The sequence below is a fragment of the Protopterus annectens genome, chromosome 15.part0 (assembly GCF_019279795.1).
Source record: "Protopterus annectens isolate FY-2018-M chromosome 15.part0, PAN1.0, whole genome shotgun sequence".
Lineage (NCBI taxonomy): Eukaryota > Metazoa > Chordata > Ceratodontiformes > Protopteridae > Protopterus > Protopterus annectens.
The window spans coordinates 657,915,646-657,931,159 of NC_056749.1; the positions used below are offsets into that span (position 1 = coordinate 657,915,646).

The 15,514-nt window shown below is 40.2% G+C and overlaps 1 protein-coding gene across 2 annotated transcripts in view; it reads right to left on the bottom strand.

The window, feature by feature from the left end:
- The window catches only part of GPC4 (glypican 4), a 1,151,560-nt gene that overhangs the window by 193,874 nt on the left and 942,172 nt on the right, over window positions 1-15,514 (bottom strand). For both annotated transcript variants that reach the window (XM_044057505.1, XM_044057506.1), the window contains exon 4: window positions 15,231-15,396. In XM_044057505.1, the coding sequence (XP_043913440.1) occupies window positions 15,231-15,396 (166 nt within the window). The remainder of the gene's footprint in view (window positions 1-15,230; window positions 15,397-15,514) is intronic.

A 15,514-nucleotide genomic window follows, 5' to 3' on the forward strand; every position in this document is an offset into this window, starting at 1 on the left:
TTGTGTGAATTGCTCCATGTGGCCAGTCACATACTGCTTGGAACGATAGTTCCCTCTGCATACCTAGTTACTTGATTATCCTTGAGAACTGGAGCAGGGTTTGTGAATCATTCTGTGATTCAGTGGTTTGACATCTTGGTGAAAATCTGTACAGACCTGCAATTCTCTTGTCCTGAAATTAGACTGAATGCCTTTGCTCCCTTCAGGAAGCCACCTGTTACCCTTCCAGTCCATGTCATTTTTTGTACCCTGCCTGTCTAAAGTTTCTTTCTCTGGGCTCATTTTGGTTTTCTGAATCAACCCCATACATAAACACCTCAAACTTTATCAGATGCTTAATGGGAAGAAAGGCAGTTATTGCCTGCAAGTGTCCTTCCTCGACAAGATAGTCAAAAAAGACAAACCATCATCCATTCCAGTGCCATACAGAGTAAAGCCCCGACTATGGCCCAGCAACCCTGGATTCGATTAGCAACTTGGGTGACTGACGGAGTGGCAGGAGAGGATTAGTGTTAGTGTGCTAGGTAGGGCTCTTGCTGGTTATGATTAAAAGGAGAAGTTATGAGAAGGAACAACTTTTACAGGTAAAAGATTCTGTCATAGGACAGAAAGGAATGGTGTGTTTTTTGGTCATCACGGTAAGGTGTCTGAAGGATTAAAAGTCAATAAAGAAATAAAGGGGTGACTAAAAACAATGACCCACTAGAAATGTGTAAGCTTTTACTTACATATACATAATATACACCAAAGTTTTGCAAAACTTTAAAGATGAAATGGAGTATACTTAGTTCAGATGAAAAGAAAGTGAAACAGTGGGTGTTACCCCTAATTTTGCTTATAAGAACAAAAAGAAACTAAAGAGACAATTGTGTTATCAAAAGTCCTACAAGAAATGTGAATCAGACAAGAAGGGAACACAAAAATTCAGGAACTGTAACTACGATGAATACATCAATAACATCCTAAGACACATGTGAAGGTTCCCTTTAAACATAACGCTGACTGTTGTACGAATGATGTGATTTATTTAGAATGCATCACATATGTCAGATGATGTTACGTAGGAAAGACAAATCACCCAATAAAAGGATTTATGAAGATATTTTTTGGATACAGACAAAAAAAAAATGAAAAAAAAATAAAAGAACACTGCATTAGCAAAACATTATATACATAAAGGGTCTAAACATTATTTTAAATTTTTAGTCTTGGAAAAGACTGTAAAAACTCACATGGTAGTGATATTAAAAATTATACAGAGGTCAGAGAAAGGAATGGGATAACAGAATTTAATGTTATGCTTGAACCAAGCTTGAATAATGATGTTCCTCTAAAACCTTTTCTGAAACAAAGTTTAAGACATTGACAAAAACTTTTTTTTTTAATTTCTCAACAGTAATATAAAGTACAGTTTTGTACCTACCATAAATGTAGATGTTCGAAGATCCACATTGCTGCAGTCCTTACACTTGGGTAGTCCGCTGTCCTCGGTCGGCCCGAATATCAAAGTATAAGGCTGACGTCGGTCAAGGCGCATTTGACTGACATCAGGACGTCAGGGTACAAATGCGCATGACCGACGTCATATCCTCAGTCTTTTCTTGCCCCAGATGTCAGAAGACCCTAAAAATAAAGGTCAAAACCAAAAGACAGCAAACAACCAACCAACCACCCTTGCACTAACTATATGTACAATATATACAATATACACAATATGTACAACCCAACCCACACAACCACCTCTAACTGCAGAGGGGAAGGAGGGAGGGTAAATTGGACTGCAGCAATGTGGATCTTGGAACATCTACATTTATGGTAGGTACAAAACTGTACTATGTTCTTCATCTCACATTGCTGCAGTCCTTACACTTGGGTAGAATCCCAAAGCAGAGGTAAGGGAGGATGGCTAACTACAAGGAAGCAGGAGCTGCCAAAATGCCCTGCAAAACAGCAGTGGCAAAACCAGCCCTGGATTTAGAGTAAAGTGGCAGGTGATAATGCCTAGAGAAAGTATGCACTGAACTCCAAGTAGCTGCCTCCAAAATATCCTTGGTTGCCACTCCCCTCAAAAAGCTGTTGAAGTGGCAGTAGCCCTAGTGGAATGAGGCCTAATCCCAGCTGGAACTTCCTTGCCATGATGGGAATAACAGAAAGCAATGCAAAACCCAATCCACTTAGAAATAGTTTGTTTTGACACAGGCTTGCCCTGAGAACTCAAAGCAAAAGAAACAAACAACTGCTGAGACTGCCTGAACCCTTTAGTTCTGTCCAAATAATAACGCAACTGCCTGTGTACATCTAAAGTGTGCAAAATCTTTTCCCCTTTATTTTGGGGATTTGCATAAAAAGTAGGCAAATGAATAGTTTGGTTTAAAGCCACACTAGAAACCACCTTAGGCATAAAGGAAGGATTAGTACGTAATGATACCCTATCCTTATGGAAAATCAAAAAGGCTCAACCGCCATAAGGGCCTGTAATTCAGAAACCCTTCTTGCAGAGGTAATTGCCAACAAAAAGCAGTCTTCCATGATAAATATTTCAACTCAGAAGTAGCTGCAGGCTCAAAAGGTTGTAGAGTGAGTTTCTCCAACACAAAATTGAGATCCCAAGCAGGAGTAGGAGCTCTTCGTGGGGGTCTTATATTCTTTGCCCCTCTAAGAAATTGCTTGAACAAAGGATGAGAAAACAATGGTGGGTCACAATCATAGTGAGCGAAATTGCTGCAGCATGAACCTTAATAGAAGAGAAAGACAAACCTTTGTCCAATAACTCAGTAAGATATTGAAGAGCCACACTCAAATTAGGCTCAGAAACATCAAAATCTTTTGCTGCACTCCAAAATAAAAATCTCTTCCATTTATCTGCGTACACTTTCCTTGTACTAGGCCTTCTAGCTTCCAAAATCACATTCAAAACTTGTTGCGGAAGTTGAGACCCTCTATGGTTCAAAACAGAATATGCCAGGCTGTTAGGTGAAGAGAGTGAAGTTTGACATTCAACAAATGGCTGTCCTCCTGTGACAACAGGTGTGGAATCGAAGGCAAAGGCCATGGAGGCTTCCGTACCAGACTTCTCAATAATGGGTACCAGTGCTGTCGAGGCCAATCTGGAGCTATTAAAATCATCCTTGGCTTGTCCTGTCTGACCTTTAGAAGTACCTTTGGGAAGAGAGGCAGAGGAGGAAAGGCATACACATGAAGATTGCTCCAGTTGAAAGAAAGAGCATCCACTTTCCAAGCTGTGGGATGAAACCTTTTTGTGCAAAACTTTGGCAGCTGATGGTTTAGTGGAGAAGCGAACAGATCTATGTCTGGAGTTCCCCATGACACTGTCAATTTCTGAAATACATGAGGATCCAATTTCCACTCTTGGGGATCCATAATTCGTCTGCTCAACACATCTGCTAAGGAGTTCTGTGCTCCTGGCAGAAACCTTGCCTGAAGATTGAGCTGTAAACTGAGAGCAGTCTCCCACAAAATCATTGCTTGCCTGCATAGAGGATAAGAATCGTTCCCCCTTGCTTGTTGATGTACCACATGACAGTTGTGTTGTCTGTTAGAATCAACACCTGCCCTGGAAGAAGTAAATCCTTGAAAGCCACCAATGCAAATTGGACTGCTAACATCTCCTTCAGGTTGATATGTAGATGTTGTAGTCTGGCAGGCCACTTGTCTTGTATCCACTTTCCATTTAGATGAGCTCCCCAAGCTATGTCTGAGGCATCTGTCGTTAAAATCTGACTCGCCTCTGGCGGGTCACAGAGAGTCCCTTGTTTAGGTGACATTCCTGAGCCCACCACAAAAATTCCTTTTGAATGCAAGGTATTATTTGAATGACAGTGTCCAGATCCTGGCAGTGCTGCGTCCATACATTCTTGAGATACCATTGTAGCTTCCTCATATGCAGTTTGGCATTGGGAAGCACCAGAATACAAGATGCCATGAACCCTAAGGCTTGAAGGACTGTCCTTGCAGTCAGCCCGGACTGATGAGATAGTTGATGGAAGTAAAGGGATAGACTCTTTTGTTTGTCCGGGGTTAAAAAGGCCATCTGGGATGCTGTATTCAGTCTCACACCCAGAAAGCACATGTCCTGAGAGGGTACTAGACTGGACTTTATTTCGTTCACAGAATACCCTAGGCATCTTAGCACTGCTATCACATAATCCAAATGGTGAAGAAGCTCTTCCCTTCCTTGAGCCAGAATCAGGCAGTCGTCCAAATAAGGATAGATCTGTATTCCTTTTAGCCTGAAGAAAGCTATCACTGGAGCCAGAACTTTCGTGAACACTCTGGGCGCAGTAGATAAGCCAAAGGGCAATGCAGAGAACTGATAGTGAGAAGCCCCAGCTCGAAAACGCAGATACTTCCTGCAACTTAGTCTGATAGGAACATGAAGGTAAGCCTCCTTGAGATCCAAAGTCACCATCCAATGATCCTTGCCCAGCAGAGGTAAAAGCTGCTGCAACGTCAACATTTTGAACTTGGGAATGTCCAGATAAGTGTTGAGGATAGATAAATCCAAAATTGGTCTCCACGTGTTCCCCTTCTTTGGTACTAGGAACAGGCGAGAATAAAATCCTAGGCCCACTTCTGGCATAGGGACCGGCTGTATGGCCCCTATTTGGAGCAACAGAGAAACCTGCTTGTGAGCCTCTATTCTTTGTTGAGGAGGAACGTCTGGCATGCCTTTGAAAGGAGGCAAGGTATGGAAATAAAACCTGTAGCAGTGGTGTATGATATCCAGTACCCATCTGTCTTGGGTAATTAAACTCCAATTTTCTTTGAAAAGTGCCAACCTTCCTCCCAAAGGTGCTGCCAGAAGAGAAGGCTCTGGCAGCTGAAAAGGTAGGTCATTGGGTCTGTTTACGAAAGGACTGACCCCTGCCCTCACCCAAAGACTGTTCTGGAGAACTCCCTGTTCTAGGCCTGAAAGAGCCCTGAGCTCTCCCCCTACCACGTCTAGATCTACCCCTAGATTGGGAATCATAAGAAGGATACGTCCACCCCTTAGCAGGCCAATTTCTACTAAACTTTGGAGGTTGGACCTGCAAAAAATCTTTAACAGTCTGCATAGACTTAGCCTTGTCCTCCATTTTCTTTAAAACTGTCTCAACAGGAGAACCAAACAACACGTCAGATTGTAAAGGAGCATCTAAAATCCTTGTTTTAACATGATCAGACAAATTCTGATCCCGTAGCCAGGCGTGCCTGCGAAGAACTGACCCAGTGGCAGCCACCCTAGACGAGGCCTGTACCGCATCAAAACCACATTGCAAAGAATGCTTACCCACCTGTTCAGAAACATGCACTAAATCTTGCAACTCTTTACAATCAATACCTACTGCCAGAGCATCAACCTTAGACTTCAATTGTGAAAGGAGATAGTTCTGGTATTTCAACATGTGAAACTGGCAATTCAAAGCCCTCATAGCAAGAGTGGAAGAAGTATAAACTTTCTTTCCCCATCTATCCAAGGCCCTAGCCTCTTTGTCTGCAGGAACCGGATTCTTAACAACAGAAGCCTTAACACCTTTAGGCCCCTGACTAACAGTTTCTGGGTCTGCCCTAGGACTCTTAAAAAGATACTTATGAGCTTCAGGCACCCTGTAATACCTATCCGGCTTAACAGGAGCAGGAGGCAAAGAATCAGGATTAAGAGAAGCCTCTGTAAAACATCTTCAACTACATCCAAAACAGGAGGTATAGCCAAAGGCCTATGCTGGGGTAAAACAAAATTCCCTAAGCCTTTTCCTGGAATCAGAGAAGTCCTGACCTTCCCACTTAAAATGCTCCCTCATGGAATGAAGAGTTTCTGAAAAAGAAAAATCCTCAGGAGGAGAAGCAGAAGGAGTAGAATCATCCACATCAGAATCAGAATAAGGAGAGTACTCCTGCAAGTCTTCAGTCGTAGACTCTGAAACACCTGAAGCCTTCTCATAACCCCCCAGCTCAGACTCCATCCTAGGTCTCTTATCAGGAGGGGCATAGAACCCTAATCAAAGTAATCAAATCTTCTGCCATTTTAAGCATATGCTTCTTGGGCACAGTACCTGAAGAGCTAGGGGTAACACCAACTGAAGCCAAACCTGGCCTGCCCCTGGGAGAAGCCTTTGAAACAGAAGGAGAGGGCCTAGCCACCCTAGGAAGGGAGGGGAGTATAGTAACCTGAGAAGCCCCCTCAGCCTGACTTGCCTCCTGAGAGGCCACATCTTGCAAAAATAAGGTCTCACCCTGGGAACACAAAGAAACCTCCGGTGGAGCCACCGGCTCCACCGACACCTCTAAAGAACCGGCGTCCGGTACAGACGGTTCTTCTAGCCTAGGTTTAACTGCCTTGTCCTTGCGCTTCTTCAAGAAGCGGCGGAGCATCCAACGGCATTTTATAATTACACCGCTTCCCAAAGACTAACCTTGCACAATCCAATCTTCTCTTTATAGTGCGTTTATTAAATCTAGCACAAGAGCGACAGCCAACAACGTCGTGCTCAGGCCCTAAGCAAGGAATACACAAAGTATGATAATCTCTATGCGGTATCTGTTTCCCACAAGAAATGCAATTATTGACTTTTTCTGACATCCGGTAAATCACTGAGGCAAGAAAAAACTAAAATATTCCCAACGGGGTACTTAGCCAACTTTGAACTCGGTCTGAAACTACGAAATCGAAAAATCTCAGAACGCCAACCGGCACTTGCAATGCTGCTTCTGCATCGGACCATGCGGCAAAAAAGACTGAGGATATGGCGTCGGTCATGCGCATTTGTACCCTGACGTCCTGATGTCAGTCAAATGCGCCTTGACCGACGTCAGCCTTATACTTTGATATTCGGGCCGACCGAGGACAGCGGACTACCCAAGTGTAAGGACTGCAGCAATGTGAGATGAAGAACATCGGTGCTTTATTGTTCCATATTATTTATAATGGTTGTTTCTAAGTTCATAACTATAATTGCTCGTCATACGATTTTAATAGTTTATAAAATGGAGTTAACAGGAAATATGTTAAAAACTTGAAGAAGCTTTACGTGAAAATGCATTTGTTGATTGTTTGAAAATATGTTACTCTGAAGTATTGCACGGTTTCTTTTGTTTATGTAAATACGTTTTCTTTCAATGTAACTGTGCTTTACTGCAGTCTGTCACCGTACATATGGTGTTGGTGATGATCTCTAAGGGGAGACTTCCCTTTGATTTAATCAACAATTGTGGGGAGTGGCAGAGAAAGGCAAAGTAAAATAATAATAAAAATCAAAATGGATAGAAGCACAAACAGCAGAGCCTCCAGAATGCCCTTAAGACACTCAGCTGGCCCCAGTAACACCAACTGGGTAGAGGGTAGGACTATGGCTTAAGACCCACCATGGACGTATACAAATGCAGTCAGAGGGAACCAAAAAGCAGAAGTACACCTGAAGCTCTATTTGCTAATTCTGGTGGGTGTTTAAGCATTCTAAGCTTCTAAGAAGTGTTAGTGAATCACCACTTTCAAGAACATCTAGCTACAAACTACATCAAAGTACAGAACACATATGTTGCCATCATGTCCAGCAACATCGATTACACAAAGGATCGAACTACACTCAACACTGTAAAGTCTGTTCTTTATATTCATGCCACGTCTGTGAACTACCATGTATATGACTCAAAATGCTAACATTAAATTATGTAAGTGTGTTTATGTATAAACGGGCATGTATAATGCAGCGACACATTATCTAAGTATCAGGTTTTTGATCAGAACTAAATTACCACAAAAACAGAAATGATCAGTTACGGTAAGTAGAATACTGATAAAAACATTAGTTCTTTGAGACTGAGTGAACAATGGTCCTGCCTCTCCTTATGAACCCCAGCCTTCTCAAAGTTGTAGTGGCCTCAGAGATATTAATTAATAGAAGGGGATAATTTGGCCTTACTAAATTTTTGGTGACTTTATTCGGTATTGTTCCCCTTCAAGGAAAGCTATATTTACTGAGCCAATTTTTGATGGTTTAGCATCTGTGTAATGCATCTTCTGTTGCTGACAAATAATAACAATTTATCAGTTAATTTGAGGATAATACAGTCCATCAGCCTTTTCATGGAGTGAAAGCACTTGCTTATTTTTAAGTTGTTTTTTTTTCAGTTCCTTGATGATGGCTGTTGAGTCAGTCACTTTTGTCTACCAGATAAAATATGCCCCTAGTCTAAACGCTACAACAGATGATTTTGGTGAGCAGTCTTGATATGACAAGAAATCATGGAGTTCTAGAAAGAAAATACCAGATTCCTCCCCTGCTCTCCTTTCACACTGTTACTGGATTGTCTGACTGTTTGCAGTTTAGCCTTCAGTTACTTCCACATTTTGTACCTAAATTAATAAACTATACTGCATTTCTGTCTCACTGTCGTGTACTGAATTATTCTACAATGATTTCTGATATTAAGCCCGTCTAAAAACACTACTGCAGTGTACCTTGTAAAAGTAAACTCAAATAATGGAACCATTTTAACTGGCAATACACACAGACAGACAGACAGACATACACACAGACGCACAGTATGGCTGCTTCATCTGCTTTCTCAAAGTACACAAAAAGGACCTTTAACATGCTTTGTCTTTTCATAATCCCTTGCCAAACTGTAATTATTATGGGATAGCTTTTTGGCATACTAATCAGATGAAGGTAGATGAATAAAAACATCCCCCACTAAGACAGGCTTACTGCGCTTGACAGGAAAAGGAATTACTACCCCTCTGTTTTTGGAAATGGTAATTTTTCTGATCTCCACAATGTCATGACCCCTGCAATGCAGAGGGGGTAAATGAGTTTTGTGTTATGTTAATCACTTGCATCAGCCTCAAATTCCTTTGCTTCAAGGAATGCCAAGTGTTTTCAATCTAAACACTCATAAAAATGTAAAACACACAGTTAACAGAATTTGTAAGACTAAACTTATCCATACAGCACTAGCAAAGACTTTTAGGATCTTAAATACTGCAGTGAGTATATTTGTAAAGAGAGAGAGAGAGAGAACACATGTATACAAATGCATCACCGATGAACATATCTATAAAATATTAATCTGGTGTCGCAACACATCGACATTTCCTAAAATTCTTTAGTACTTTCTAAAAAATTCCTAATCACCAAGCGTATTCCAGTCGAAGGATGAAAAAAAGAGGACTACCAACCCACCTACTCCTCTTCTTTCTTTACTACATCTGATAACATACATCCATGCATATACACGTGTGTTTGTCTGTGTAATATATACTTGTATACACATATATATATATATATATTTATATATATATATATATATATATATATATACACACACATATATATATATATATATATATATATATATATACACACACACACATATATATATATATATATATATATATATATATATATACACACACACACATATATATACATATATATATATATATATATATATATATATATATATACACACACACACATATATATACATATATATATATATATACATATATATATACACACATATACATACTATATATATATATATATATATATATATATATATATATATATATATATATATATATACACACACACACACACACACACATACATATATATATATATATATGTGTGTATATAGGTCCCCATCAATTGAATGCTCAGATGAGTAAATGTTAGGACTGAGCCGAGAAAGTCAAAAACCTGGAAGCTTGAAAGGAAAGGATATTTATAATGCATTACTTATTGGTTCAAAGGTTCATAGCAAGTATTAGGCTAGCTGACCTTGAAGGCCATTTTAAGCCTTGTGAATTTTCCATCAAAAATGAGACTCAAACCCTGCATCTTGGGTCTCTGAAGTTGAACACCTTAACCATTATGCAAACTTCCCAACCCCAATTTAAGGCCTCCCCCTACTCTTTTTGATTGGTGCTATCTGATCTTTTACATCCACCTGAGATACCACCAATTCATGCAGAATGGACCTTGGATTAACATCTCATCTGAAAGACATGTTACATCCCCCTTATACTGCACTGCAATGTCAGAAATCAATCTATCTGGTGTGGGAGTAGAACCCACAATCTTCCACACTAATGGCAGGTGTGTTAGCTGTTGCACTGCTGTTATTGACAAATGTCCATAGCTAGTTAATAGGCTAGCTTTCTTAATTGGCCATTCCAAGCCTAGTCAATTTTCATCCCATAGGTGAGAATCAAATACTGCACCTTGAGAATGTGAGTCAAATGCCTTAACCATTATATTATCCCCCAATCATTTAATTGCAAATGATGGCACAGCCAGCCTACAACCAGTATCTCATTATGCATTAAATTATTCTAGACTTCTGTGAACAGGTGACTTATGTATGCTGCACAAAGTTTCCCTAGATTCATAGGTTACAACTAGGTTAATTGCCCTTGTGGGTCATTCATTTTAAGTCTATCCAGTTACCCCATTTGAGAATCAAACCCTGCATCTTATGCCTGTAAGTTAAACACCTCAACCATTATGCCAACCACCCAACCAGTAGCACCAATCTACTCCTTTATGTGGATAATGCTGGATTCACCTATAGCTGGTTTTGTTTGAGCAGTCCAGCTTCACCCTTATGATCAAACCACAACTTAATGTGGGTAAAGTCAGCATTACCCACATCTACCATGGATTATTGCTAAATTAATAAATACTATCGCCTCTGTTCTCAGCAACATGGATACATATGAATGATCATGTCAGCAATTTGGTCCCTCACAGATGACATCCTACAAAATACAGACAAGAGTCATCTAACGCGGACAGTGTTTGTAGACTGTGCTAAAGCCCTCAATTATACAGCCAAAACCTACTTTCTAAAGCCCTTCTTGCAAGACAGCTAAGCAAAAAAGTCTTAAGATGGTTTAGCGCCCCCCCCCAATGGACATAATCCAAATGCCACACCAGTGCAAACTCCACAAAAGAAACTAGCAATCCGTGAAATTCTTACCCTAAAGTATGGCAATCCTTTCAGGATCCCTCAAAGACATCACCTCTCAAACCTCTTTCTCAAGAGACTCCATAAACATCACCTCTAACTGGCCACCATTTGTACATGTTGTCAAGACCAGGTATTACCTTACAACCACCCAGTTTCACTATTCTCTCACACAACAATCACCTACATTTTACAAAACTTATTACATCAAACATGAGCATTGTTATCTAGAGTTGGACAGGACTTATAGGTTCACAGGATGATATTGGGCTATTGGCCCGGAGGCCCTTATATGCCTAGCCAAGAATTTCACCCACGTTCCCACAGAGTCAGCACCTGTTTTCCCTGTCCAGCAGGAACACAGGTGAGATCCCAGGGGTATATGTTCTGTTTCCCATCCAGTCATTCAGGTTTCTCTTAAAGAGGGCTAGTGAGGTACTCTGCTTGAGATGGACAGGAAGTCTATTCCACAGATGGTGGAGCCACTGGGACACAAATCTATCCCGCCAACAAGTTCTATTAATATCACAGACCAGGTTGAGACCTTGCGTGCGGGTTGCGCGAGTGGAGTTTGACTTACAGATATGCAGCAACTCCATCAAGGCTGAGTCTGAGATGGCCTTGTATGCCAGACACAGGTCACTTCTGAGCCATAGGGACAGGGATTTTAGCCTATCTGTATAGGACAGGTGTTTGACACCCTGGATTTTCCTGGTCAGGAACCTCTGTGGTCTCTCCAACTGCTGCATGTGTTTGGCAAGGTACATGCTGAAGGGGGGATTGAACACGTTAATGGGTCTGACAAGGGAGGAGTACAAGGATATTATGAACTCCTTGTTTCTGGATGAAATACCCTTACTTATGAGGTGGACCATGTAGAAAGCCTTCCGTACAACAGAAGCAACGTGGTGGTCAAAAGTCAGGTTGCTATCAACCTGGGTGCACAAGTCCCTTATGACTGATTGCATGCTCAGTACATTGTTATTAATGTGATAATTAGTGGGGACACCATGTTCCCCAAAGGGGATAATGATGCATTCATTTAAGGCCCTCTTAGAGAATGTTCACATCTCTAAGAGAATTTATGACTGTGTCCAGCTTGCAGTTATCTGCAAACTTGGTCAGCCACAGACCACTAGTTTTGGCTTGCACCTCAGAAAAGTATATCACAAACAGCAGAGGCCCCAAAACAGGTCCTTGGGGTATGCCGCTTGTTACAGGTCTACTACTAGAGGTGGCTTCCACTATTTTGACTGAGTGGGTTCTATCAGTGAGCCAGTTAGCTACCCATCTGGTAGCACATTGGTTCATGCCTAGCTGGGAGAGTTTATCTATTATGAACGAGTGGGGAATAGTGTCAAAGGCTTTGCCTAGGTCAAGGTAGGACTTGTTCATATGATAAATCCAGTACATTTCCAGGACAAGTAACACTTGTCACAAATTCTTAATTCATTCAAAGTTCTCAGCAGAACTATTGATGACACACATGAATACATTCCAGAGGCTAACAATTTCAGCATACCAGTGCACAGCTTGAAATTAAACTTTAATGTTAAGTGAGTGAACTGGTCCCACTGAGGAGACTTTTCAGTTCCAGTACAGGCCACAAGAGCAAGGCCTAATGCAATATATGTACTGACAGTTGAGACAAGCCAATTAAAACAGAATGCTTTTGGGGACAGAACTAGGGTGCATAAAAAGATAATACATATTCAGGGAAAACATGCAAGCATCACACAAACAGTACCCAAAGACCATGCTTGAACCCTGGATCCAAAAATATGATGCAGAAATACAAAGCCTTTGTGATTATCAGCCCGGATTTTTTTTTTTTTTCCATATCACAGTACTGACCGTGTTAAATTGAATTGTGTTTCATGACTCTCAGAGCAAGATTTTAATTAAATTGGAATGAATGTATTTTCCAACACAGCTAGAGTTGTAGTAGAACTCTACAGTCAAAGCAACAGACTTTGCAAACTTTTGCAGAGCTCCAGTCCAGTGCAAGCTATGGGTGCAAAGTTCAAAAAAATATCACACCCATCGGTATGACCACTTGTGTGGTCTCTCAACCTCTCTGTAAGACAGGTAGATAATTTTTACCATGCTTAATTTACATTCAAAAGCACAGATTTATAAGAATTTACAGCACTCAGTACCCACATATATTAAAGTCATTATTTCACATGGTTTCACAGTATTCTTTGTTTCAAGTCTCAAATGTAATCACTGTAAACCACATTATATCAAAATATACACCGTACATTTTGTTACACACTTCAGAAAGTAAGCTTGAGAGCTATTTCAAATTTTTTATACAATTTTCTGTTTTATAAAGAATTAAAAACAAAATATATTTGGTTCTGTTTTGTCCACAAACAACAAAAAGCATTCTTGCAGTGTCTATAAGGTTTACTAACACCTGTGTTAATTCACTAAGCATCCCCAGTAAGGACATAAAAATCAAAACTGCAGTTTATGAAACCAGACCTACAACAAAAGCTAACTAATCATGTCCTTGCCTTCAATTCTTTCACATTCCCCGACATTCAGCATTTAATAGTACCATCATGACTTCATGTCGGTTCTACAGGAAAAGTACCATACAACCCAAGGCGATTTCATTGTAATGAATGGTACTTCATTTTTTATAATGTCTGCAATTCCTATGTTTCAAAGTCTTATGAAACATTACACATCTGCTTGGTGCACAAACAATGCAGACTTTGCTTTAAATAATATACTTTAAATAAACCGTTTCTATTATGACGGTGTTAGATTTGTCTTTCATGTAACAAGTGGTATTTGCAGGCTATAGATGAATGCTGAATGGGATTGAGACAGGTAGGTGGGGCTAAGCTTTGGCTTGTGGCTTTTACAAAGAGAGGAAGCAAAATGGTTTCAGACGCCCACCAACACTCGGATACAAAAACAACTGGGCAGCACAGTAGGGAAGTGCTCAGTCAGGACAGTTACCTTACAGCTTTTGGTTTTCTTTTCTGGTCATAAAATAGTGTACCTTCTGTGCAAAGTCTTGCATCCTCTCTACTTCAACACATTTTCCACAGGTGCTATTATTGTCTTCCACATCCTAAAGACATGCTGACAGGTGAAATGAAGGTCCTTTAAGCTGTCAAGAGATATGTATATGCATATCTGTGTGTGTTTAAATGTATGCATATGCATCCTACAATGGACATTGGTCCTTGACTCATCATACAGCCTTACATTTGAGTTGAGAAAGGCCTCAGCTCCTATAAACCTCTGAAAAGGACACAGTGCATATCAGAAAATTAATAAAAGGAGTGCATGGTTCAGACATGACAAAAAGAAATACATGTATAGATGAAAGGATGAAAAATTACTCTGTGATGACACAGACAGCAACTCATTTTCTGTGCTACACAGTGAAATAAAGCTACACTACAAGATGGTTGGCAAGCAATAATGGTCGCTATTACTTATCAGTAGCATAATGGCATACAGTTGGATGATACTACATAACTGTTCATAGGATGACAATGCAGGTCAGGCATTTTTGGTTAACAGACAAACATTGTAAATGAAATTATCAGGCATGTGTGTGTATCATTCATCCCTACAAATCAGAATCTCTTAATTTATACATGCAGTAGTAATCATTGTGTTATTTTTTCCATCCTTTCCACCACAGGTGCTGCAGATTAAAGAAAACGTAAGCAAATGCTGCATGGTAAACTCAGAAGTTCAGACGATGGCTTCTTGAAGCCTCTCTTTCCTTCAGATAAATACAGTTTTGTCAGCAACACACTGGTACTGTGCACACTGTCATGCAGAATGTTACATTTACCATCTCATTCTGTACTGCAGTATGATTTTCTGTTTACTGAAAACACTATTTACTGCACATTTCAGATGTTAACACAATCAAATACACAGCAAGTCATAACATTTAACAACTCATCTGTGTCACATAGCAGCAGCAGATATGCTTCACCGTTTTCCTTAGCATATACAGACTGGAGTACTCTTACATTTGCATGTTTACTTAATGAGGGCAGTATAAACAATGCTACAACAATTTAAAGTATAAAAAAATCCTGCAACATATTTGTTATCCACATCACTGAAAAAAAACACTTAAAATCAGTTTGAAAAGAATGTTATTCGTAGTGAAAAAAAAGACAAAGAGGGAGGGAAATATTAATGGATGCTTCCTAAACAAAATCCATCTGTCAGCACCAGTACGTGTCCGTAATCTTAAATTAATGTTTTACCTATGAAGTTGTTCCACTCTGTGTCCAGATCGCCCTGATTGGCTAAGCAACCTTTCATAACATTTAGACAGTAGCCATTGCAGGGTTTCACTGCAACCAGGCCTTGACAGTGCGGACAGTACATCATTCTCAGCAGTGCTTTCATACACTGGTCTGTTGGATTTACCTACAACACAAAAAAAAGAAGGAACATACTGGTCAGTTTTCAGATCTTAATGACCCCAAAAAGTATCACCATGCAACTCTTAGGAAAGCAAATGGAAAAAGCAGGTTAACTTCTGTGA